We start from the raw sequence: 27719 nt of genomic DNA, 5'->3' as shown, positions 1-27719 counted from the left end.
CACAAGCTGATATGGAAATGTGAAGAACTGAACTTGTAAAAAGGAGAAATAAGAGAAACCAAAATTGACAGATTCGCCCATCCTACTCATAAATCAAGGAAGGGTGATTTCTGAAAACAATGGACAAGAGGCGTTAAAAGGCTTGTAAAATCATGTGAATATCTACATGTAGAAGGGGAAGGGACATCAGTGGTGATTCAGTTGTTTGGAATGTCAGCAGGATGCATTGGATGTAGAGCTATGCAACCATAGAGTCAAAAGGGTGATACAGCAGAAGCACAAGGAAAGAATGGTGATGAACAAACTGAATGACTCCCTTGGCTTGGGGAGGCAACATGAGATCACCTTAAATCTGATCTTAAACCAGTGGTGGCCAAACTTGGCCCTTCAGCTGTTTTGGGACTATAATTCCCATCTCCCCTGACCACTGGTCCTGTTAGCTAGTTTGGCCACCACTGACTTAAACCAAAGGTTTTCTTGAGCACTGAATATCTATACCAGGTATGTCCAACAGGTCGGTCGCAATCTACTGGTATATCCCCACAAGGTTTTAGTAGATTGCGCTCGATCTCTGGCTCCCTTTCCTTAGCGTAGCTAAAACTGACTCCTGCCACACACCTCGCCCCGCCCTACATTGTTGTATGGTCTCTGGAAGGGAAAACAGCTTTCTATGTGCTGCTGTTTTGATCTATTGTGACCTTTTTGTGAGTGACTTTACCCCTTTGTCCCTTGCCTTTAACCCCCCCCAAACGGATCTTCCCCCCAAACAAGCTTTTTTTTAAACCCCCCAAAATGGGGCTTTCCTCCCCCCTAAGAAAGCTCAACAACTTTGAGCTGAACCCCCCCAAAACAGGGGGTAGGTCACTGCCAGTTTTTCATTCTGAAGGTAGATCGCAGTCTCTTGAGAGCTGGCCACCCCAATCTATACAAAGTGACCCAACCAATACATTGCCTGCACACTTTACAGCACAGGTAAAAAGGTAAAGGACCCCTGGACGGTTAAGTCCAGTCAAGGGAGACTAGGGGGTTGTGGCGCTCATTTCACTTTCAGGCCGAGGGAGCCGGCGTTTGCCCACAGATAGCTTTCCGGGTCATGTGACCAGCATGATGAAACCACTTCTGGCGCAATGGAACATCGTGACAGAAACCAGAGCGCATAGAAACCGCTGCAGCGGTACCTATTTATGTACTTGTACTGGTGTGCTTTCGAACTGCTAGGTTGGCAGGAGCTGGGACAGAGCAACGGGAGCTCACCCCATCATGGGGATTTGAACCACTGACCTTCTGATTGGCAAGCACAAGAGGCTCAGTGGATTACAAAAAATGGCTTTTACGATATCACTGCTGAAACAGACATACGGTAAAATGAAACGGAAAAAAAATGTTTTATTGCAGATTTGTGAGCTTGAGACTGTTGTGCAATTAACCTGTAGGATTTTCTTCTACATTTGCCATTTATGGGCGTGAGTGCCTGCAGAATTGTAGCAACTGAATAGTGATTTGTGATTGTACGGTAACTTTTGTGGGCTTTCAAGATCAAAGGCTTAAATTGGCTCCGTTACAATTCTACCAACCGCAGCGATTTTCAGCCCATAACCCAGTTTTAAGGGAGCAGCTTATATTTGGGTATTGTCTTTTTTTCTTTCTCCCCCTTGAATTTTAAAAGTGTGGCTTATTTGTGGGTGCGGCTTATATTCCGGCCAATACGGTAACTGATACTTAAAAGCTTGCTCTGGCTGCCCACATGCTACCAGGTCAGGTTCTCTACAAGGCCCTTAACAACACCTATCCTGAATACCTTAAGGACCACTTGATCCCTCATATTTCTGTCCAATCACTGAAGTCTGGGAGGTGTGGGAATCACAGTTTGTGGTTTCTATGGCTTGGATGGACAGCTGATATCCACCAGGAGCTGTGTGTTCAGTTGTGGTCCCAATTCTGTGAAACTCCCTCTTAGCTGAGAGTATTAAACTTCCAGCACTTAGCCATTTCTTTTATCTTTCAGCTGATGTTATGGTCAATTACAATGGTTTTACCTGACTGTACAGTGCTTAGTGAATTGCCCAATTTTTGGACTTCTGTAAATTTAATCCTTCATTATTGTGTTTGTTTATGATAGATGCATTCCCATGTGCTATCATTTTATTTTTTGGATTCCTCTAGCTCATCTTATTCTCTCCACCACTAGCACATCCCATAATAAATATGGCTTCCTTTTATTTTGCAGTTTTATATGCTCTCCTACACACAGTCTCCTGCTGTCTTGTGGTTCCATCCCCACTGGTTTAAATGATTGTTTTGCAGCTATTCCTCCAGCGTGCATATGGTATTCCGACATATATCTATTTTTCCCTTCAGGGTGGCCATATGCAAAAAACAAAACAAAACAGGATTCTTTAAACTTTCAGGACTGAATAAGGATTTTTCCGACTTCTGGAAGGACTCTGTGGAAGCCACACCTTTTACTACAGGATCACGACAGATTCCAGAACTTTATTTCTGGTTTCGGTACTGAATTTATTTCAGGCCTGCTCAGAAGTGCCCACCTGTGACCTGAAAGTCCTCAGATCCGTCTTGGAAGGAAATACAGCGACAAGAAGGCGGGGTGCATTCTGTACTTTCTCAGAGGCACCCTTTAATACTTGGTACGCTCCAAGGCTGAAGCCTGGGGCTAAACTCTCCCTTCTCCTAAGCAAGACAGATGTGGGAACCCGGGAGAGCCCATTCAGCTCGCCCTCCCCTCGGGGCTGGCCCAGCGCCTTCCTCGCCGGTCAATTCCAGCGGGAGGCGCGCGCGCGTGCGCCTGGGCTGAGGCGGGCCGGCGTTTTGTTTGGCTTTGCTCGCCCGGGATGGGTGGGGGCGAGGGAGGCGGCAGGAGGGAAAGGGAGCGGAGCGAGAGTTGCTCGCCGGCGCTCCTGCAGCGAGGGAAGGACGGCGTCCTGTGGGCTCGCCCCTTCGCGCCCACCAGGAAAGCGGGCGCCTTTTTCGGGGAGACGCTGCAGATGGAGCGCCCCACGCCTCCCTCCCGGCAGCAGCGTTGGCGCCGCCTGTGCCCGCTCGCCTAGACAGGGGCCGTGCCTCTTCTAGGGTTAGGATAGAGTAGCGGGCAGCGGTCGGCGTCGCTGGCTGGAGGCTTCCCGGCCACCTGGGGATGCTTGGAGACGCCTAAGGCTGCCCCGACGGCCGCTCTCCCCTCAGAGGGCGCTGCGCTCGACCTCGTCTGTCAGCATGGGCTCGCCCTGCCGCCGCCGCTGCTGCCGCGGAGGGACCCCTTGACGGCTTGCCGCTTCGTGGCCCTTTGCCTCCCCCCGGGAGAGGCGGGGAGGGGGCGTGCAGCTCTTGGCCCGGCTCTGCCGAGGGAAAATGCTAGCCGGGGGTTTGCTGGCCGGTTTCTCCGTGCTCAGCCTGCTCACCTACGGCTATCTGGCTTGGGACGCGGCTGGCGACCCCGAGAGCGCGGGCGCGACGGCCAAGTTGGAAGAAGGACCCGAAGCGGAGCCCGCCCCTACTCCGCCACACCTCATCTTCATCCTGGCGGACGACCAGGGGTTCAGGGACGTGGGCTACCATGGCTCGGAGATCAGGACGCCCACCTTGGATAAGTTGGCGGCGGAAGGGGTGAAGCTGGAGAACTACTACGTCCAGCCCATGTGCACCCCGTCCAGGAGTCAATTCATCACGGGAAGGTAAGACGTTGGTGCTAGGGTTTTTTTAAAGGGTGGGTGTCAATTTCAATAACCCTTGAAAACTGAAATTGGTGAGTGTCTGCGCCTCGCAAGATGCCTCTTCTAAAATCTCTCTTGCACAAGTATGGCAAATACAAACGGAGTTATTGTGGCACAAGCTTTTGTGGACTGTCTGTCTGCATGTGCTGTTGCAGACTTAGCACAGGTACCCTCCTCCTGGAACATCTGACATTTAACTTCGCTTGGAAGTTTTGTCCTTAGCTGAGGTTTAGGAGAGAAGTGGGTTAATGAGTGAACTAAAATCAGAACTTGTGCTTTGTTAACTAAGCATTTGGCAACTGAGAGCTACCCACTTCATAATATTATGGTAACAGCTGATTTGCATGGATATACAATGCATAAAAGCCTCTTGTCACTCCATTCATGTGGAAGCTACCAGCAACTAGTGAGCATCATTTGAGTTCTGTTTTTATTAACACAGCTTGGGGGGAGAGGTAGAATCAGGAGCCTTGAGCCAGCAGAATAGCCTCATCTTGGAGAGTCAAACAAAAGTTCCAAGGGAATGAATGAAAGCTCAAGTTGTCCCAGTTTGTTGTCATATGCAAGTCCCCATTCTTATTGCAAGAGACAATCACTCAGACAGTCATTGGCCAATGCGCAAGATGTCCATTGAAACCTCAGTCCAATGAGAAAGCCAATTTGAGTTTAAAGCCATAGTAAGCACTTTGGCAAGAACATCTTAAAGAATTTAACCACTGCATTGTTACACTGCTCAATATTGTCTGCATCTTCAGCTGTTAATGTTATCATAGCATGATGTGTCCGAGTGCAAATTTAAAAAGGCTGTTTCTACCGTTTCATACCATATTAATCCAGTTCACAAGCTTGTATTTTAAAAGGCCATATCCTAGGATCAAAAATATGCTAATTGAATCACTTGTTGACATATTGTATTCCCATAGTATAATTCCTTCTTGTACAAAGTTAGAAATGTGTTTTCAGTATCACCAAAGCAGCTGAAAACAAACTTGTTATTTATAACACTTTAGATGTGCAGTCCATTTCACAACCTTTATCATTCATTCTGATAACTGTGTACAATAGTTTCGCTGTTACTGTAGTTTTATCATTGCCCACTCATCTTGGTTTTAAGCTTAGGGCCTGATATAGTGTCTTCTGAACAACGACGCTGGCCGTCAGCTTCTGCTGGTCATAATTATGTGCAGTGTTGGGATAACTCGCAACAGATAATGTAACATACTTGATCATGAGAACAGCATGGAGTTCATATTTGGCCCTAAACTTTCCCCCCTAAGTGCAGAGGTCAGAAACCTGAAGTTAGGACGATAGCACGTATTCACATCTAAGATGCAAGTTTCCCCCCCTTGTCTGTTACTTTTATTGTTGCTACCATCATTCTACGTATATTACAAAAATTATAAGACACGGGTGTACCCACAGATATACAGTCTAATAAAACATGACATATGAAGGAACCTTTTCCTGTTGTGGACCATTTCCAAGTAAATTGTTCTCTTATCCATAAATGAAACCTCCCACCTGGTGGCTGCTTAGGTAATTACGTATATTTTCTGGGCTGAATCCACACATTTGTGCGCTGGGTCTGAAGCAGGGTGGGTACCAAAATATTATTCCACTGAAAACGGAAATGATATCTTTGTGTGCCTGTATGTGTGGTGGTGTATGAAGAATCACAAAAGTTAGCATGGAGCATGAATGCGGGCAGTGGGGAAGCACTCTCCTTTCACTCATGTTAGTATCAGCAAGGTTGTTTCAATAAAATGGAAACTGTTTTACTTCTGTTGGAACAGCTGGAAACAAAGTGAGAGCCAGAGTTATGGAGCCACCAGTAAATGCTCTGCAGAAAAGACCTACAGTTCACAGTCTGTTAGGCAGTCTGTTCAGGCTGCGTGACAGTCACTTGTTCATCTGGCTATGGAGTGTTTCTGTTCAGGTGATGACCTGTCCCTGTTAAGTATGGAACAACTGGAAGATGACTCAGAACAGAACAAACCAAATCCAAAGGAGCTTGGATTACCAATCTAGATTGCTAACTATAAAACACATACTGTTTAAATTAGGCAAGGAGCGAACTAAAACAAATAGATTGGGAGGAGGCTGAGGCTGCAGTTTTTTTAAGTGGAATGTTGTGAAAAATTATTCTGAAAATCCAGTTGCTGTATTTTTTGAAGTGGTTTTAGGAAAACTAAGATTTTTTCATGCACTTCCTTCTGATTTTCTTTACAGTCTGCCAGACTGGCATGATGCAAACTTATTTTCTTTGCCATTTTATTTTCAGAGCAAGGGATAGTCTACAACAAAAGTAACAAAAGTAAGAAATAGAGTAAGTGTGTGACTGCAGAAGGGTTTGACCAGAGTGGAATTAAGAGTACATAATAAAGTTATTTCTCCTTTGTATGAATGCCAGAGATGGATTGTTGGAATTCTCCATTTCCTACTTCCGTAATATAAATAAATTCATATTAAAATAGTGTGGTTTTTGCGTTATGTGACTATCTGGTCTACAGTAAGTTAAATTCACACATAAAATATCCAGCAAAAACTTGGTAAACTTGTGATACAATTGATCTCAAGCTTAGAGGCCCTTAATAACAGTTCCAGTTTTTGAGCTTTGGCCAACATGTCCATGCTGTTTAAAGATGGCTCATGGATAGTAAACCCAGGATGGTTGTCTCAGTTACCAAGATTATTATGGAAGATGGGGAACAAGGGAACAAGCATGTGATCTTAAAGGCAGTAAGTATTTTAGAAATCAGAATTGGCGCCTTTAGACTTTGAAGGGATCCAATATTTTTGTAATGTGCTAAGATCCATCTGAACCTCACCAACAGTTAGCTAAGGCCCTGAGGTTTAGTTGGTAGAGCATTAGACTCCTAATCTAAGAGTTGTGGGTTCAAGCCCCACATTGGGTGAAAGATTCCTGCATTGCAGGGGGTTGGACTAGATGGTCCCTGTGTTCCAGATCTACAGTTCTATGCAATCATACACCAAACATATTAGTCATCTTGAGGCTACATGTATGGCAGAGTTAAAGTGCAAACCCTGAAAAAGTAGAGTTGCAGCCTTTTCATCAGATGGTGTTGGTGTACTGTAAACCATTCCTAGGCCTATTTGCAACTTGAAATTCCTGGAACAGCTCTTGGACTCAGGAGCACCATTAAGCTGCAGAACTTTGTCACGGCAGACCTTTGCCATCAGTGACAAAAAACTGATGATAATAATAATAATAATAATCAGGGATAAAGGTTCCTCTTCCCCAAGTTGTAATTACTTCGGGGATATTCGGATTCAACTTGAATTCACTTGCTCACACAACCATTTTCTGTTCAACACCAGAAGAATGAATGCTATGTGAGACCTGGTTAATGAAAAGGGAAGATAAAATAGCTACTCCACTCCACGTGGTGAATTTCTTTCATGAGCCGCTGAAGCTCAACTGGGAACATTTATTTTTCTGAATATTCCAAAATTGCAAGCATGTCCCCCTTTATCTTTTCTACCCTTGGCCTCAAGACCAAACCTATCCTACTTCTTTAGCCGTCTCTCAAATGATGTTATAGACTCTTTCCCATGGCATGTACATAATTAAAGCAAATTAAAACAATGTAAAAAAAAAAATGTTTCTGGAATAAAACAAAATGGTCTTGTGTGGCAAAGTTGTCAGAAGGCATTGTGTGCCATGGAAAACAAGCATTTATGAGAGCCATAAAAGATTTAATAAGAAAGCTAACTTCAGTATTTTATATGATCTGTCCCACATGTCTACGCACATGTTTGGAGAGTGATCGTATTTCATATTTTTATTTATTATTATTAATACTAAGTTTTGTATAGAACATAAAACTGACTTCTCCTGATTAGTGGTTGGATGTATTTTCAGCTGAGTAAATGGGAACGTTCAGAGACCATAGAACTATGCTTCCTGGATTACATTATTATCATTAATAATGATGATGATAAATTTATTACCTTTCCCTCAACAGCAGGTCCCAGGGTGAATTTAAAATTCAGATTTAAAGACAGTTAAAACAAATTGCAGTCGCAAGTATAGAAATAAGAATACTGAAAATGTTATTATATTTAGAAGAAAAGCATTAATAAAACTAGCCCAGATATATCACTAGATTTCTTGTATGATGTAATGCAGGGGTCAGCAAACTTTTTCAGGAGGGGGCCTTGTGGCCTCAGACCTTGTGGGGGACCGGACCCACCATCTCCGTAAGGAACCCCCTCTCCCGAAAGGACCGCCTGCCGCCACTCATGCCGCAGCCACCAACGCCGCCTCCGCAGCGTCGTCGGCTGCAGCCTCGGCCAGATGTCCATGGGGCGCAGAGCCCATGCTGCTGGCCTGGGCAGTGGAGGCAGCATCCCCACCACCACCGCTTCCTCCCACACAGCTCTTTGCCATACGCGGCCACCTCAGCAGGAAGGAAGGGGTGTTGCCCAGAGACGTCGGATTGGCTTCAGGAATTTCCTGCAGCCAATCCGAAGCTGTGCCAGCCGCCGCCTGCCCATAGTCGTCCACAGCTTTGGATTGGCTGTTGGAACATTCTTGTAAAGTTTATAATAATCCTATTGCTAGTGACCCAAGACACTCATTTCAGAGTGAATAATGACTGTTGGTGATCCATTCCATTTGATTTGTGAGCTCTATTCATATGTTTTAAGAAGATTCCGAACAGCACGGGTTTAGTAGGATGTCCTAAACCTGTGCCTTGTTCAAAAGCCCCTCACAATGTCAACGTTCCATCAGGGGATAGAAAGGCATTATTGGGCTGAAATTAGGAGCATGCTTTTACCTAGCCACTAATAATAATAATAAGTTATTATTTATACCCCGCCCATCTGACTGGGTCATCTTAAATATGGCGTATCTTAAATATCCCTCTTGTTATGCATCTTGGCAGTTGCCTACACTGTAATCTGATATGTGGGCCTTCCACCTCCAGCCCTAGTATGTGGAATATATTCCAGTTCCATACTTTGCTTTGAGCTGCACTTGAATAATGCATTTTGTTATAATTGTTAAAAATTATAGCTGAACACTTCCTTGACATTCCCAAGGAGCTGACTGTTGATTTATTTGGAGGATGATTTTCTTTATTCGGGATGATTTAAATGAACCACATATCTTTATTTGGCTGCACTGTACTTCTGTATTTCCACGTTGACACAATTTGAACTGTATCTGTTCACAGCAAGTGGCTCAGAACTCTCTTCATTTCTTTCAAATGACAAATGTAGCATACATGTAAATAGGGGAGACCTTGTAGTTATAATACAGTTGGACAGCTTTTGATGAAGTCCCATGGCAAAGATACCAGAGAAAAATGGAGTAAGAGGACACATTCTCTGATAGGGAATATTTTTTGTTTGTTTGTTTTTTAAAGGAAGCAGAATATAGGGGAAAACGAACAGGTCTCATAATGGAGATCTGTGCTGGAACTGGTGCTAGAATTTACTGTGTTCATAAATACTTTGAGGTCAAGGTCAGCAATGAAGTAGAAAAATGGGCAGGTGCCACCTAAGTATTCAGGATGGTGAAATCCAAAGCATAGTGTGAAAAGCTGCAGTACAGTGAGTCAAAACTATTGGCGAGTGCAGCAAAATGACAGACGAGGTCCATTGTTAGAAAATGCAAAATGACATACAGTGGGACAAAATCAACAAACAGTACCGCCTATAAGCTTATGGGATTCAAATAGTGCCCACGAGGGATAATAGGATCATGATTGGTGGCTTACTACAAACATTTATGGCAGTAACTAGAACATAGGATGGTGGTAATAGGGGGCAAATCACACTCTTCTCTTGCCCCAGCCTGGTGGGATTTTACAGCATGGCAGGGCAACTGCTACAGCCATAGCTCTGCTACAGTGGCAGCTGGGGCCACAGGCAGTGACCAGTAGTTGGCCAACAGGGTCCAGTAGGGCTGGCAGAGGAACATCACTGCCCCATCTAGCGCCCCCCCCCCCACAATCCCTATGCAAAGGACTGCTCTGCTAGTGTTTTGCAACAGTAAAAGAGGGAAAGAGGCAGATTTAAACATTTTAAAGTAAGAAAGGAAAGTTCACATCCTGTTTAAAAGGACAATTTTGAATTAAGCAAAACAAGAAAAATAAGTGCTTTGAATAATTAATTTAATAATGTATCCTATACTTGTGGGGGTTTTGTATCGTATTTGCTGCTAAAAATAAAGTTGTGAATATTGTGTAGGAATACATTAGCCCAAACTCCTTAACAATTATGAAGTAAGTAGGTGTTAGACAAATATGTCATTTTTATGCTGCATAATATTACAATTTAAGGAGATGATAAATATTCCAGATTATATTACTTGGCAGTGTTGCCTTTCTTCTTCCGGATGAAATTTCATTTTATGTCATTTGGCAGAACTCATTTGGTCCCACCAGGATTCCATAAAAGGGCATCAAGAGCCTGGGGTGCTTATTTATTCCAAGTCTGCACCCATATGACACTGTTCTAAAACAGCAAATGAATATATTTCCCATTTATTAGCAGAGCTTTTGGCGGTTTGTGATAGTACTCCTTCTGCATCAAATCAGAGGTCCGTCTAGCTCAGTTATCCTGTCCTAAATCATAGTCTGATTCAGCTTTTCAAGGGCGCCTATAATAACACTTAACACCGCTAGAATTCCCCCCCCCCCCAGATTCTTCCATTTGTCTCTGGCAAAGTTTGTAGACTCAATGATACACAAAATATTTAGGAATCTGAAGAATTCTGTATTAGTGTTCTGACTTGCATGCATTTCTCATAAGCAGGAGTGGAATCCCGTGAGGTCTAGTGGTCAGCATCTTAGCAGCTTTCTTCATTGCCCCTATAACAACACAGAAAATTCTCCTGGATAACATCAGAAATATCCGCTCATCTGGAGACTCGGGGGCGGTGGCATCTTCTGCATGGTGTGGCCGGGGCTGGTTCAGGCGGGGGACCACCATCTTCCCACGTGGCTGGAGAAGAGGAGGGTCATTTGGTACCACCCTCCTCCGGTTGCTTTGGATCACTGGAGTGGGCGGGCACTGGCCTGCAAACCAATAAGGCACAGGGCTGTAGGGCTGGACTGGACCCACCCCTACTGTACTGTATTTAGATGTCTTACCCCTGATTTTTGCTGCTGTTGTTCCACTTGTATTCTTAACTGGCAGGCTTTGGGTTTGAAGTCTGGTTTCCCACACACCCCACTCAACCTTTTCAGTGCCAGGCTGTACAAAAGTAATTCTCCTGTGAAAAGTTACCAAGTTAAAAACAATATTTTCTTATTCCACTAATCTGCTTCCAGTGTTTGATGAGTCATCTATACTCATCATAGTAACAAAGAAAAGCCCAAAACAAACTATCTGACTTTTTCCATGGGAATAACGTAGCAAAGCAAGAAAAATGAAGTATTTATGTTTTTCTATATCTGATGGAAACCACTGAATGTAAAGAAGGGGTCAGTCAAATCAGTATTTTATGGTGCTGAAGGTTATAAACTAAAACTGAGCTGAAGGACAATTCACACATTTCCCAAACCCCCTCTAAGACTATGCAGATATAAGAGTCCACTGGAATTTCCAACAACCTTAAAAATCATTTAAAAAGTGAAGCAGCTACACCACAAGACAGAATCATTCAGACATGACACATAACTAGTACTGTAAGGGTGGAAATGCACATTCCCATCACTATGGAAGTCCACATGTCTTCATTCAAACTCTGGCAGCACAGATGAGGGTTCCATTGGATCCTTTGCATCTGGATGCATGGCTGATTCACATCCAGACATGAATCTGCATCCAATCTGCACAGCTCCCAGTCCACCAAAGGAATCTGCTGATGGAAGTTTGATTGAGTGCAACAGCTGATACACTTCATGCATTACATACTTTTTCCAGGTTAGCAGAAGCACAAAGACCGTGCAGATCAGGAAAATAAAGAACCAAATTAGTTATATGTTTCGGATAGGATTGGTTTTAGCTGAACATAAAAGCAAAAGGAAGAGCTGATTTGTAAGCAGGTATCAGAAGACAAAGGCCTCATCTGCACTATACATTTAAAGCAGTATCATAGAATCATAGAATTTTGGAGTTGGAAGGGACCCCAAATGTCATCCAGTCCAACTCCCTGCAATGCAGGAATCTCAACTAAAGCATCCATGACAGATGGCCACTCAACCTATGCTGAAAACCTTCAAGGAAAGAGAGTTCACCACACTCTGAGTGAGTCTGTTCCACTGCTGAACAGCTCTTACCACCAGGAAGTTCTTCCTGATGTTTAGTCAGAATCTCCTTTCATGTAACTTTAATCCATTGGTTTGAATTCTACTCCCCAGAGCAGGAGGGAACAAGCTGCTACACGTGACAGTCCTTTAGCTATTTGAAGATGGCTATCATCTCTCTTCTCAGTCTCCTCTTTTCCAGGCTAAACATAACCAGCTCCCTCAGCTGTTCCTCATAAGGCTTGATTCCAGACCCTTGATTATCTTGGTTGCCTTCCTCTGCACATTCTCCAGCTTGTCAATATCCTGCTTAAATTGTGGTGCCCAGAACTGGACATAGTATTCCAGGCGTGGTCTGAGCAAGGTAGAATAGAGTGGTGCTGTTTTTGATGCTACACCACAGTTTATATTCTTGCAACACCTACCACAGCCCAACACAGCTATATTTATATTCAGGAGTGGCCTGAGATGTTTCGGCAGCTGACACGAAATGCCCTGCTGTTGCCCCTGTGATAGGAGTGCAAACTCCATAGGGAGTCTTACCTGCCGGGAAGTGGATGGGAAGATCCTTTCTGGATCCTCACACTTGCCAGTGGGGCTTTGCATTAGCTACTCCCTTCAGCAGAATCCAATGCAAAGTCCCAACACACCATGGGGTGGGAGGAGCAGGGGACAGAGCAAAGCTGGGTGACAGAATACCTCCCCTCTTGTTGACTCGGCAGGAGGGGAAGCATTCCCCAGAGCTTTGCCACCAGTCCCTCTCTGCCCCTAGAGGTTGGAGAGACTGGCAGCAGAGCTGGGCGGTAGAACGGGCATTCTACCCCTGGGAGGATGCCGCCTGAGGCAGCCACGTCACCCAGCCTCATGGGTGGGCTGGCTCTGTTTATATAGGAATGGGACAAATTGTTCAGAACATGCTGACTTCATACAATGAATATCTTCTATAAGTTTCCATTGTTTCTTTCATCTAAGTTCAGTTAAAAAGGTGGCAGAAAGAAAGGGGCACCTTCTGCTATCTTTAATAAACCTTGAAATATGCAATTACCCCAAAACACCTGGAATATGTTCAGTGGTATCTAATCAAATAAATATTGAGAGTGGGGATATAAAAATTAATCTGTCTTATGGGGCTGCACTGCCAGATGAGGTTACCCAGTTGGGTTCACCTTTTCTTCAAATCAATCCATGCTTGGCTGATTTACTACAAGTCCTGGAATTCACTTCTTTGGTTACTGCAAGCTTGTCTCCGCCGTAAAAGTGTAATCCAGTACCCGTTGCTCTGCAACTTGATATGAGATGAGAATGAGGTGTTTCTAGGGAAGCAGATGTTTGATTCACATGTATAGAATCCTAGATCCAAATCTTTCTAAACAATGAGTAGATTTGTTGAACTTGGCTTGTTCGACATGGCCAGGGTTCCATTAAGCAGGGTGGAACATGTCAATTTGACGGCAAGGTAGCCATTTGAGCATACCATGGAACTCCTTTGTGTAACAATCCCTGCACTTGTGTGTTTGCTGCTGTTAAAAAAAACCAACCCTATACCCTGCAGTACGGAAGAGAAAAAAGTGTGTGTGTTAGGATATGAGCCAACAATACTGAGCCTTTAGGATAAAGTCTTTCTGGAATGTATTACTTTATTTCCATTAGTATTTCACACTTTCCCAAAGGCCCAAGGCAAGCCATAAGATGTGTTAAACACAATTACAGCATACTAATAGAAAACATAAAAACCAATGACTTATAATAACCTGATCCTTGCTTAGCCTGTATAAGTGGTGGCGCTGCAGGAAATGGGGGAGGGAAAATATAGGACAAAATAGGTTGTGGGGGTAAGTTCTGTTTTACATGTATTAATAAAGCTCTTGGAGGGGAATACAGTAAACTCATCTGCTTGTACAGCACCTGCACTTTGAATGCTGTCCAGCTTTTGGTGGATTGTGCGAGTAATTAGGAGGTATTCATTCTCCACAGTTCTTCTGCTACTGTCTTAAGGTACAGGTGAAACACTGTGCACTAACAGAAGAACAGCCATGCTAGATCTGACCCAAAGGCCTATCTCGTCCCACAGCGGCCAACTGGATGCCTGTGGGAAGCCCTCAATAGGATAGGAGTGCATTAGACCTTTCATTCAGCTGTTCCTCTGCAGCTGGTATTCAGAGACATACTCCCTCTGATCCATTAATTTGTCCAATCAGCTTTGGAATCTACCAGGGTTTGTGGACATTACTACTCCATCTTGTAGTGAATTGCGTTATTTAGCTATGCACTGTGTGAAGAAGCACATCCTTCCCTCCTGAATCTTCCACTGTTCAGCTTCATTGGGTGACCTCCAGTCCTATTATTCGTGAGAGAGGGAGAAAAAGTTCTCACTATCCACTTTTTCAATGTCTTGCATCATTTTATAAACTTCTGTCATGTTTCCCTTTACTTTACTTCCCCCCCTTAAAATTAAAAATCCCCAAGCATTGTAACCTTCCTTTATGGAGGAGTTGCCCTCTGAAAAAAAATGGAGTTCTAATTCTCTGATAGTGTTGGTTTGCCTTTTTTTTTTTTTTGAGATTCCTAGACCAAAATTGTACACAGTAATGCACGGCCTTTGAAGAGCAAGTTAATCTTCAAGAATGGGAAAATTCTCAGGACATGAAGGAAGGTGGGACTATGGGCTTGCCATTAAAGATTAGGTGGTTGAGGATTTCTTCTCCAACTCCTTTTAAAATAGAATATCTCTATCATCTCTATCTCTATCATCTCTATTTCTATCTCTATCTATCTCTATCTGAACTGCCCTCAGCAACCTAGTGACATTCCCTTTTCATTTAGGATAAAATGCCCTATGGAAGCAACACTCCATCGTGATGTAGCATTGCTTCAAGGGCAGTGGTGTTGGGTTTTTTGCAGGGTGGGGTGGGATAGGAAAATAGCTTCCTCCATTTCCGAATGGGTATGTGGATTTCATGACAGACATCCTGGTTTAATATTGTGCATTGAGAAGGGAGAAGGAAAGGTGCAGTGGATGAATATTGTGTACAAGCCATTGGCTGGGACTGGTGGGAACTGGAGTCTGAAGAACATTATGGAGGGCACCATGTTGACTAGTCTCTTAATGATGGCTATTATAACACTGATGGCATTTCACAGGTTATGGGGTGGATGTTTTTGTAGTGGGAGCTCCAGCTCCTTCCCCTTTTATTGCTGCCACTTTTAGACACGCCCCCTGAATCCACCCTGTTGCTACTGTTTATCTGTCACTTTAGCAAAGAGTCCTAATTTCTTTTGTTGTTGTTTTTGAAAGTTGGTATTGCTTCACCTTGGGCAATTTGGTGGAGAGGCAGCATCTAAGATAGACAGGGAGTTTAAAGGCTCCGTGTAGCCTAGCACTGCAGATTGGCATGTAAGACACGTTGAATTTAACAAGCTAATTTGATCCTGTTTTCCTTAGGAGCTGTTTAATTTGTGGTCTGCATATTTCTTAATCTGTGGCTATTCCAGAGGAAAAATTGCAACTATTACTGCACTGCAAAGCTATCTGTGACAGTTGGTGCTGATATAATACCAGCCAGGGAACAATGGAATTAAAGTATTTCAAATATGCCTAGTGCTGTTTGCTTATCAGCTGCTAATACCAGGCATAAAATTATGTAGGTTATGTTGAGCCAAACTAAAATGATTTCCTTATATAAACTGTTTTTATTACCAAATTAATCTTTTGGGCAGTTTCAACTTATAAAATCCAACTTTTAAGTCTCCTCACATTACTGGAAAGCCACAGAGGCAGACATTTTGTTGCCCTGGACAAGGTACATGGTACCCTTTACCAGCCACATTTTTGGGGCGTCTGAGGCTGAAAACCCCACAAGTACTTCTTTCCCCTCTCCTCCCTGGTAGTAAAAACACCACAACAATAAATTAAATAGCTAACCATTTTTTGCCCTTTCATGACACCCAAATTATCTGCTTGACGTGGTCTCCCACTCTACCTAATAGTAGGGCTGGCACTGCAAGGGGGGCAAATATGCTCACAGTTACACCAAGTGTGATCACAAATCACTTTCTGCCAAATAGTTACAGAGCGATCCTGTAGATTGCAGGAGGCATTCCGTTGTACAAGTAGGATTATGTGGTTTGTGGAATAAACTACATATTTCCTGCTTCAACAAACAGCCGATAATTGGAAGCATGATTTTGCCCTGCAATAAGCAGTACTGGGTGCAAAATAGTCATATATGGGGTGATGTTGAAAACCACTTGTTTGGGGGATTTAAGCAACCCACTCTCTCCCAGCTTCAGCCCCTCATTCCCAATATGCAATAAGGAGAATAATACTGCTGATTTACCTTTCACCATTGGTCTGATCCAGCAGGCTATTCTCCTGTTCTTAATGGTGGGGAACCTGTAGCCTTCCATATATTGTCAGACTCCAGCTCCCATCAACCCCAGCCAGCCTGCCTGGCCAATGGCTGGGGTTGATGGGAATTGAACTCCAGCAACATAAGAGGGACATATAGGTTCCTTGTCCCACCCTTACAGGGTTGTTGTAGGAATTGCAACTACATAATGCATTTGAAGTGCTTTTAATACACAGGAATGATATACAAATACCACTGCAAGATCAAGTACCTGGTAATAAAATTAATACTCATGCTGTGCAGATGTACCAAATAATACTGTGGCCCAATATTTTCTAAGTTAGAAGAAAACAACAACATTGTGTATAGTTTATGGATTGTAAATTTAAAGATCACGTTACAGACTATTAACATATTATGATAGATATAAAATGACATGCTTCAGAACTTAATGCAGCAAGTAGTTTATGGACTGTAGTGGAAGGAAATTTCATAAGAATCTCTGCAAATTTTGCTGGCCCTGCTAATCTAAATCTCCTGGGAAAGGGAAGGAAGTCTTGTTTGGAGCCGGAACTATATTTTTTAGGGGGGTTCACTGCATAAAAATACAAAATAAAAAGACAAAATACATAATAAAAACAAGACAAACCAACAATGAACCCCCCCACGAAAAACACACATTTAAAATGACATAGAATGTTAATCAGCCAAAGGCCTGGTTGAAGAAGAACATTTTTGCCTGGCACCTAAAGGTGTATAATGATGAACCTCCCTGGGGAGAGCATTCCACAAATGGGGAGCCACTGCAGAAAAGACCTGTTCTTGTGTTGCTGCTCTCCGGACCTCTCATGCAGAAGTCGCATGAAAAATACCCATCCTAATAGATCCCCCCTTGCCAACAAAGGTCCGTATAGTAAAAGCTATGGTCTTCCCAGTAGTGATGTATGGAAGTGAGAGCTGAACCATAAAGAAGGCAGATTGCCGAAGAATTGATGCTTTTGAATTACGGTGCTGGAGGAGACTCTTGAGAGTCCCATGGACTGCAAGAAGATCAAACCTCTCCATTCTGAAGGAAATCAGCCCTGAGTGCTCACTGGAAGGACAGATCATGAAGCTGAGGCTCCAATACTTTGGCCACCTCATGAGAAGAGAAGACTCCCTGGGAAGGACCCTGATGTTGGGAAAAATGGAGGGCACAAGGAGAAGGGGACGGCAGAGGACAAGTTGGTTGGATAGTGTTCTCGAAGCTGCCAGCATGAGTTTGACCAAACTGCGGGAAGCAGTGGAAGACAGAAGTGCCTGGCGTGCTCTGGTCCATGGGGTCACGAAGAGTCGGACACGACTAAACGACTAAACAACAACAACAAATAGATCTCCCACCTCTACAGAGGGGGAAAGATGCTGAAAGCATAAATCTCAACAGGAAATGATCTGACTATGACAAGGAGTAGACTACAAACAGTGGAATTCCCAGTAAGAAATGGATGCTACACATGCTCTGCACAGCACCAGGGACCTCTGTCTACAATGGGCTCGGACTCCCTACCAAAGCCTGTCTAGAAGAAAAATTTGTTGGTCTTCAGGAAGGAAGAGTATGCAAAGACAGGCACTTCTCAAGCACTCTTGAGGCTTGCAAGTGCTTGTTGGAATGTGTGCAAAGCTTCAAGCCTTTTCAGGATGAAAGGGATGGCAGTGACCCATCCCCATTACAACCTGGCAGAGAGAACTCTTGGAAAACAAATAAGGTTTCCCCTCCTTATGCAGTCAGCATGAAAGCTCATAATAATCAAGTCTAGTTAACATCTGAGCCAAGGTTAGTTTGACCTTCACTAGCTTTTGGAGCAATTGACTCCTGCCTCTCTGTAAAGATGCTTAGGTAATTTCAAAGAAGCTCAGTAAAAGGAATTATAGGGCACAGATATTACACCCATGTGGACAGCAAGATCTGGGATGTGCAAGGGCAAAAAAGGGCAGGGGTAGAACATTGTATTGCAAAACAGCCACTCTTTGTGGATGGTGCACAACAGTGTTTTAAACACCTTTTCTTCTGCAAAGCGTTTTGATTTAGTTAGGTGAATCACCCAAATTCTCTTGTGTTAGGTAAAGGTAAAGCGACCCCTGACTGTTAAGTCCAGTAGCGGACGACTCTGGGGTTGTGGCACTCATCTCGCTTTATTGGCCGAGGGAGGCAGCGTACAGTTTCTGGGTCATGTGGCCAGCATGACTAAGCTGCTTCTGGCAAGCCAGAGCAGCGCACAGAAACGCCGTTTACCTTCCCGCCGGAGCGGTACCTATTTATCTGCTTGCACTTTGATGTGCTTACGAACTGCTAGGTTGGCAGGAGCAGGGACCAGGCACAGGAGTTCACCCCGTTGCGGGGAATTGAACCGCCAACCTTCTGATTGGCAAGCCCTAAGTTTTCAGTGACCAGTCTTATGTGAAAGTGGTGCTTCTACATGGTAGCTTGTTGCAGAATTGATGTTGGCAATGCAACAGCAAGGATCACTCTGTGTCTTAATTAAAGGCTAATTCTGTTATCAATAAGTCAGCTAACAAAGAGGGAGTTGTTTAGCAACCAGGCAGAACGTTGTCATCTCTACTGAGGTAGCATGTTTTCTAATTGGCTGTGTAGTTCTGAGATATTTTTTCCTCTATATGTTTCATTGAAGATCTCCTTACAAGGCCTGAACTAAAAAGACAAATCCTCTTCGCTGCTTTCCCCTCAAATTATACACTGTTTTAATTCAGCATGCTCAGTAAAGTGTTATCAGGTCTTTTCTCTCTCTCTGGACTCCATTTGTGTTAATTAGGTGACTCTGCTAGCACTTGGTATTGCTTATGTATGCAATTTTTCCACAGGATCCACACAATGTTTTAATCAAAATGGCATCCTTTTCCCTCCTTCGCTGCCTGGATATAATACAGATTTACCATTTCTATGGGGTCTTTTTTCCTTACCAAATTTTCCATGGAAGCAATATATCCTAACTGAATGGAAAAATAACACGAGACAGCATTTTGATTATGGTGGCATCATGTGGACAAGTTTGCAATAAACCCAAGGAGCCTCAGTCCCAAGTTGTACTGACTTGTTGATATTTCTACCATAGACTCATGGGCAGAGCCATGGAGAAGCAGCTCCCACCCAGAAATAACAAATGAAAGCAAGAAATAATCTATTACATTTTGGAAGAGGGCGCACTGTTTTATAAGAAATTTGTCATTAAATATAGGGCAGGAACACAGTTGTTTCCTCCCCCTTTTTTGCATTTTGCACAAAGTTATATAGATATTTTGTTTTACCTCTATAATCCGTAGCCTACCATCATAACGCAATTCAGTGATGGCTTCAGGTGATGATTCCTTTTAGATCACACCAGGCCTTTAAACACTGTTTATAAAGCAACTGGAAGAGACTGCCATAATTGGAAAGAGTTTGACCTTGTGTTTCTGAGAAGTCATATAAGCACATTCCTCAGGAGCTATGTAGGAGGAAGCATTTTGTCTGGGAACAGCGAAAGAGTTTACGCAAACAAGATACTGCTCTTTGAAAAACTGAGTTCTTTTATGTGGCATCCCTTGCTCACCACGATAAATGAACCATTTTTAGAGATGCTCTTCATTTCAGCAAGCAACATGCTCTGTGATTCCTACCTATTCACATATGTTCTTTTGTTTCAAGAGGCATTTTCGTGTTGTAGATTTCCTTCACCATCTCATGAACACATGTTAAAAGTCATACATACATTTTAAAATGTTCTTAGGGAACATTTTGTACTTTACACCAGTATCATCATGCCAAAAATACATATAAGCACAATTCATTTTGCAGCAATAAATCTCCATAATTTGTACTTGAAGTCTGGAAAAGATATGCTGTCAGGACAGGAGGGATGTCCTGATAAGAAAAGGCTTGTAAACAAATATGAACAAACATACACATACACATAGGTAAAGGTAAAGGTACCCCTGCCCGTACGGGCCAGTCTTGCCAGACTCTAGGGTTGTGCGCTCATCTCACTCTATAGGCCGGGAGCCAGCGCTGTCTGCAGACACTTCCGGGTCACGTGGCCAGCGTGACAAGCTGCATCTGGCGAGCCAGCGCAGGACACGGAACGCCCTTTACCTTCCCGCTGGTAAGCGGTCCCTATTTATCTACTTGCACCCGAGGGTGCTTTCGAACTGCTAGGTTGGCAGGCGCTGGGACCGAACGACGGGAGTGCACCCCGCCGTGGGGATTCAAACCACCGACCATGCGATCGGCAAGTCCTAGGCGCTGAGGTTTTACCCACAGCGCCACCCGCGTCACTTACACATACACATACACACATATAAATCATTAAAATTGTGTGTGTGTTACACGTAAGTTCTGGTTTGATGTTACTTTTCAAATGCACTATGAAAGGGAATGTGTGACAGATATTCCCCCTCCCCCAACAGAAAGCAAAACAGTATTCATCTTTATCAGAGATCTTGAATTTGAGAATTCAGATAGACTCCTGGTCAAGTCAAATGTTCATTATCAACAGAGGTGAGTTGGGGAAGGCAGATGGGCAGAGGAGATACATAGAAGTCCAAGTCACATTACATATCCAGTTTAGAAAGTAACATCAGATCTGGCACTTTGTTTAGGGGAAAAGTTTTATAGGTGTATTTCTGTCATATTTTAAAAAGGCATTCAGGTTCCTCTAATTTAGCTGTTAGATTAGGAATGCAGATGGAACTTTCCTGCCTTGTGAAGATGCAAAGTCCTCTGCTATTGCCACATGAAATTTACCACATGAATGGAAGAATGGGATTCAGGAGCTTAATTATATACCTTCTGCTAGCCAGACAAGATATGAAATGCAGAGATAAAGGTCTGGAAACCTTATGGAGGGCACCTATCAGGAAAGGCCTTTGAATCTATGTCTCCTTATCAAAAAATACTTTATTTAGAATAGAGTACTTACATCTCACTTCATAGCCTTCAAAGGCTCCAAGTGGCTTACTAAATATTTGCACAGTACAAGTTATTGTATTATGATCATATTTTAATACAAATCCAGGTGCATTTTTCCTAGAAGAACAAACTAGAAGACAACCTTTTCAATTTATGAACTTGATTACAATGGGGAGGGGATAGCTGTGGATTAGGTTGGACAAACTTCAGTCAGCAGAAAAGAAAGAAAACCACTTAAAACACCAGTAAAGGGACATATAGCATGCATGTTATATACTGTATGTAAGGAAGGGTCTGTTGTGAAGTTGGCGGTAAAAACCACAAATCTATGATTACCCAGGCTAGGAATCAAAGGAAAGCACTCAAGAAGTTTAGCAACATTCTAAAATTGCTCATGTTTTTAAGTGACGTTTGTTCCTTTTTCCACTGTGAAGTTGTTCAGGCTGATACAGGCTCATCCAACTGAGCCCATAGTAACCTCTTCCAGCCATAATAAAGCCCTTAAACTGAAAATCTCTGGCTTTAGCTTGCTTTAGCTCAGCCGTTCCTGTTTGCTTGTTGAATGACTGTTCTGGTTATTCAGCAAGCACCATGAGAAATGCGGACTCACGTTGTACCAGATCTTTATAGTCCACAGCAGTAGCGCTGCTGGCTGTCTCTAGATTGCTTGCCGTGTTTCATCTCTGACTTCTCCCTGGGGACCTGATTTAACTGGCCTTCTTTCTTATGTGCTTCCCTGACCTGGAGGGCTAGAACTGTGTCCAGTAGACTGCCTGTAGTTCCAGTCTTGGCTTGTTTCATCATATGTTCTTTGGTGCATCATTCTACAGAAACCATTGGATAGGCCTAGGGACTCTAGTTTGATTTGCTTTAGACTTTCTTCCTGGCTCTGGCTCCAGAGCTGTCTTGCCAGCATGGTCCTGACAGCCCTCAAGTGGCAGATCTCAACTGTAAGCCTTTGTCAGCAGACACAGTGCAATATCTGCATGGTAGATCCGTCATAATGCTGCTTTATCTTGACAATGCCAAGTATGGCATTTGCTGTTCTGTTCTTCAGTGTGAGCTATGGAGTTGGATTTCTTTTTGCTGTTTCTTGGGGTTTTTTGTGTGGAATTACTCTTTGTTGACTCTAGAAGATATAATGAGTCTGTAATAACACAAGAGACACAACCCTGGAAGGAGAAAGCCTAGATTCATCCCGTGGATCAGAGAAGTATAATTCACAAAATATTTATGTACTGCTGTATAAATAAAGGGGGAAGTGGAAGCTTATGAGACTTAGCAGAAAACTGACATGTCAGCATCAAATGTTCCCATAACTAAATTCAGTATACATTTTTCAAGAACAAGGATGTCTGATTCTTTCCCCCTCCTTATACCCTTAAACTTGTTTCGAAATACACTATATTTCTCAATATACTAATGACAACACATCCCTTTGGAACTGCTTGCTTGTCCCTACATAGCAACTGATGTAAATGAAACCAGTGTGGTACCTGACGTTCCCTGCATCTGATGCAGTCGATAAATGGTAACAAAGGAAAGGCAGCTATTGGCAGTCCACCTTCTAGCATTCTAAAATATCTCTGGACCCCAACTAGGCAATTACTGAAATAATAAAATGTTCAAAGGTCATGAAAAGAAGAGAAGGCCTTTTATTTCACATCAGGTATACAGTGACCCCTAATCAGTGTGCTGTGTCATCACTTCTAAATTAATTTGATGAGAATTTACATTCCGCCTTGCATAAATCTGTTTGAATGCCTAAGAGGTATACTAAAAAAAATAAAAATTGTCAGGCAGAGCCAAATGCCAATGTGCTCTCTTAAAAGCCCCAGCAACAACAGAGAAGTAGGCTTTTTTAATAAAGGACACCTGGAAAAATCTAGGAAGGGAAGGTTAATTGATGACCAAAGTTAATGTCAGTTGCATTCCTTGCAACTAGGTTGTCTTGTATTCCTTTGATGTTTCTGGGATCCCCAGTTGTTGCTTGCTGAAGGTGCTTGCTTTTTGCTCACCTTGTGACAAAGAGCTTTTCAGCCAGAAAGACTTGCATTGAGTTTAGTTAAAAGCTGTCAAGTGATATATTGGTGAGGGTTTTGGGTTGCAGTTTATGTTCTCAGTGAGCCTGAGTTGGATAGCTGGAACTAAAAATTGTACAAATTGTGACTGATCCTAAGATTGGTTAATCTGCCTGGGTGTTTTCCTCTTTTAAAGCAGCAGTTGCTCCCATTTTTCTGTCTATCTCTCCCAGCTACTAAAATATAAAACTTAGTTTCCAAAATGTTTGCAGCTCAAGGCAAGGAATCTGAAAGGACTTTCCAAATCACTTGTTCTGTCAGTCTAGCCCCTGAAAAATTTGGAGTGCCTATTCCTTGACTTTGTTTGAAATGAGCACCGCTGTGGGCCATCCTGTAGGTAAATTAATTGATAATGGATGGAGTAGCGCGTTTTCTGAGAATTTGCTCCTAAGACTACCCAATGAAACTTATAATATTGTACCTCCTGACTAGCAGCCTACCTTTTGTTACAAAGCACTCTGCCCTTCCCCTAGCCCTAGCCTTAATCTTACCACCCTTTTCCTTGGGTATCTCGTTCACTCAGGAAACCAAGTCTCCCGACAATAGACCATGATGTATTTTGTTTCAAAGCTGTTCCATGGTGCAGTTTTCTCACTCAGGCTTCTAGCCTGCTCAACTTCATGGAGCCTTCACATAACCTAATAACACCTTTGCCTCCTCTTCTCAGTTCCCTTGCCTCTATCCATATTTGTTATTTTTCCTTGGGCTGGTTAGGAACCTTAAGGAAACCTATAAGAAACTTCTACTTTTGAACCATATTGGAAGGGTTTTAGGAGCCCAAACTAATGCTAGATGTAAAGGCATAATGCAGTCTCTCCCATGGTGTGGAATGCTTCTGGATAAAAGACTTCAAAATATCATTCCTCCACAGTTACACATGCAGACATGTGTGTTAAAGTGTGATTAGGCACATGTCCAGGCTCACTGTCGGGGAAGAGCTGTAGATCATTGGGAAATCCACATTCAGTCCCTTGCATCTCCTGGTAGGGCTGTGAAAGGCCTCTGAGAGCCATTGCTAGTCAATGTAGACCAGTGTTTCCCAACCACTGTTCCGCGGCACACTAGTGTGCCGCGAGATGTTGCCTGGTGTGCCGCGGGAAAAATTAAAAAATTCGAAAGATAGCTTCATATCCGGAGAGGCGGCCTTCAGGCGAGTTTTAATTTTAATTTTCCTTCTCCCACTTAATGCCCCACGCTCGCCCGAGCAGCTTGCAGTCCTCGGTAACCACGGCGACCCGAGGGAGGGGAGGGAACAGGGAAGTCGAGGGCGGCGGCGAGCCGCGATGACGTCAGTGGGCCGCGCCGCCTCACCCTGGCACGGTGTGAGAGCCCCGGCTAGTGGCACGAGCTTCGGAATAAGTGGGATCCGCGTGCGCGAGACCGAGATCATGGGTAAGGAGCTCAGCCCTGGGCAGGAGGAAGCGGGGCCGCGCGTGCGGGCCACATCCCCACAGAGAGCGAGCCTCCCCCGGCCCACCACTCCAGGCAGGTCCACTCGCATGAGGGGGCGGCGATGGCGACGGCCGGCAGCTTACCTGCAATGCCATCCCTCGAGCAGGCGAGGAGCCCGGAGGCTACCAGATGAGAGTCCTCTTTCCCACCCTGCTCGGGAGTCCAGAGCACTTGGTCGCATTCAGGATCTAGAGTGGGGAAGCGGGGCTTGTTTCTGGGCTGGACACATTGGGCTGCCTGTGCCGCTCGACCTGCGGGGAGAAATCAGGGTGGGAGTCACGACCGTGAGGCAGGGCTGCCAAGTGTGGCAGAAGAGGACACGGCCGTCGCACCTGTCCTTAGGTAGGAGCTTCTTCCGTGTCGACCTGCTGCCCTAAAGTCTTGGCTTTTTTCTTGGCTTTTTGGCGGTTGGCACAGAAGGAAGGCAAGGGGGAGGGGAAAAAATAGAAACTTACACTTTCGTGCGTCCCTCCCGGCGTGACGCTGCGCGCTGACGTCACGGGGCTGTAATGGTGGTGTGCCTCGAGATTTTTTTCATGAAACAAGTGTGCCTTTGCCCAAAAAAGGTTGGGAAACACTGATGTAGACAACACCAAGCAGTCAGTTCTGAGCCAGCTGGATAACTCATCTAACCCAGTACAAGGCAGCCTGTCAGGCATGCTTTGACTTTAATTTCATAACACACGTGAAAAGCATGAATGTTGGTTAAAACCCAGCATACACATTTGTCACACTGAGTATTAAAGACACACACCCTTCTATTCACATTGAAGCTGTTCATTCTTGGAAGCAAAACTTAGTTTCTCTTAGAAGATTATGAGCTAATTTCTGGCATGAATTCAAACTTGGGTACCTGTTGTTGCAATAGCATCTTCTTTTATTAGGCTGCCAAGAGTATACTCAACATTTAATACTGAAAGTACCAAGGCTTTATGTGGACACCATAATCTGGTGCATAAACCTTTATTATTTTGTGACAATCGCATATATTTTTAGACCTTCGAAGGAAAGCTTACTTTGACTTCCTTATTTGCAGAACAACACAATATGGCAAGGGCAAGTCAGGATTAAAAAACACAGTGGGGCCCTGTTTCTGATCTACTCTTAGGCAGCAAAACTTTCTGTTTATTTAGATCAGAGCGGGGACAATCCATGGGCCATACCAGCCCCCAGCCCCTGCTTTCCATGTGTCCTCTCAAGACCCCTCCCAATTTAGGAATCTTAAAATGCACAATACTGCCTAAAAGCACAGCTAGGTCACATCCTCCCCCCCCCCCCCGCAAAAAATGGATCCAAGCTGGTTTAAGGGAAAATTCATCCGAATACAATAGTTCTCAATAAACAACAGGATAGATATTGCTATGTCCGCCACTACTCAAACCAGCAGTGGAGAACGTTCTGGATGCAAACTAAATGAGAGTGTGTACACAGCCACAGAATATACACTACTATTGTGGCTTCTAAAATGTAATTATATTTTTTTTTGAAAAAAATTAATTAAGCTAAACATTTCACCCCTGGGATATTTCATCAAAACATTCATGTGCATGCTTGGTAATTACTTCTATCCTGTCTATAAATTATGAAGTCGTTGCTATTGGCTCATTCATTATTTCAGTCAGAATGCCTCCAGAGGCATTTGCGTATTAATTTGAATTTCTAACCAGCCCCGTTTGTAGGCTTAGAGTAAAAAAAACAAAAACAAACCCTCCAACATCCAATAGCTAACAATATCAAATATGCTAAAAATGGAGATTAAAAATATACAACCTAAAATTTTCCCATGCCAATCCCCAGTAACGGAAAGCATGCTTAGTGGAGTCTTAAATAGTTTGTGGGAAATTCATGTGTTCATACTTTAGCAAATCAGAGAGAGTGAATTCCCAAGACCAGAGATCATCTGCTGAGCAAGCCCTTGTCAGACTTGTGTGATGGAGACCAAGGAGCTGCTTAAAGGGCTGCTTTCAGCAGTAGTGGTAAAGGAATGAATTATGGGTAAGGACTGTTAGAAGACTGGTAATACTCAGCGCCTTGGGTTAGGAACATGGGGAGCTGCCTGATGCCAAGTCAGACCATTGGTCTCTTTAGTCCACATTGACCAAGAGTGGATCATGAGGTTTTCAGATAGGAGTCTCTCCTTGCCCTACATTGAGATGCTGAGGATTGAACCCAAGACCTTTTGCATTAAAAACATGCGCTCTGTGACTGAGCCTCAGCCCTTCCCAAAGTATGAGATTATGTTTGAGAATCACACAAAGCCTCTGATGCTTCTGGTAATTCCCTTGACACAATTAGGCAGTGTTCTTTATACCAGATGTAAACTTCAAGCAGCACAGAACGCATTGGAACAGACTCTCTTTAGGGAGGGTGGTGGATGGTTGCTAGATCTCAGATTAGTAAGGGAGGGTTACTGCTGTCTTTCAAGACTAGGCAAAAGGCATACTTGGCCATTGCCAGTAATGGTTACATTATTAAAGCAGGAACAGTTTAAGTAAAACCACAATGATCATGCATATAAAGTATATCGTGTCTGTTTTGCCACTTAGCAGTCAGCCAAAAAGGTCCTCTGGCATGTCCCAAAACGCTCCTTTCTTCATTGGGCAGTTGCTCCAGCCCTTTGACCATTTTGGTTGCCCCTTTTCTGACCCTTTTCCATATCTGCAGTGATCTTTTAAAATGTGACCAAAAAATGTACACAGTATTCCAAGTGTGGCTGCACCATAAATCTGCATGAATACATGGGAATAATACACTAATAAAAATGAAACAAACCAGAACAAAGGTGGCATTGGAAGGTCTCTTTTCAAATCATGGGAAGTTTGTTATCTTAGAATCATAGAGTTGGAAGGTACCCCAAGGGTCATCTAGTCCAACCCCCTGTGATGCAGGAATCTTTAGCTCCAATGAAGCAGTTGGCAAGTCTATTAGGAGGATACTAAAGGAAGCTA

At 43.6% G+C, this 27719-nt stretch overlaps 1 protein-coding gene across 1 annotated transcript in view; it reads left to right on the top strand.

Moving 5' to 3' along the window:
- The first annotated feature begins 2823 nt into the window (after positions 1 to 2823).
- The window catches only part of ARSJ (arylsulfatase family member J), a 36659-nt gene continuing 11763 nt past the window's right edge, over positions 2824 to 27719 (top strand). Inside the window, exon 1 of the mRNA XM_083459427.1 lies at positions 2824 to 3686. Coding sequence (XP_083315553.1) covers positions 3364 to 3686 — 323 coding nt within the window. The 5' untranslated portion in view covers positions 2824 to 3363. The remainder of the gene's footprint in view (positions 3687 to 27719) is intronic.

This window comes from Podarcis liolepis (genome assembly GCF_965112155.1).
Source record: "Podarcis liolepis genome assembly, chromosome: 9".
Lineage (NCBI taxonomy): Eukaryota > Metazoa > Chordata > Lepidosauria > Squamata > Lacertidae > Podarcis > Podarcis liolepis.
Note: the sequence above shows the minus strand (reverse complement) of the source record. Positions and strands in the feature narration are given on the sequence as shown.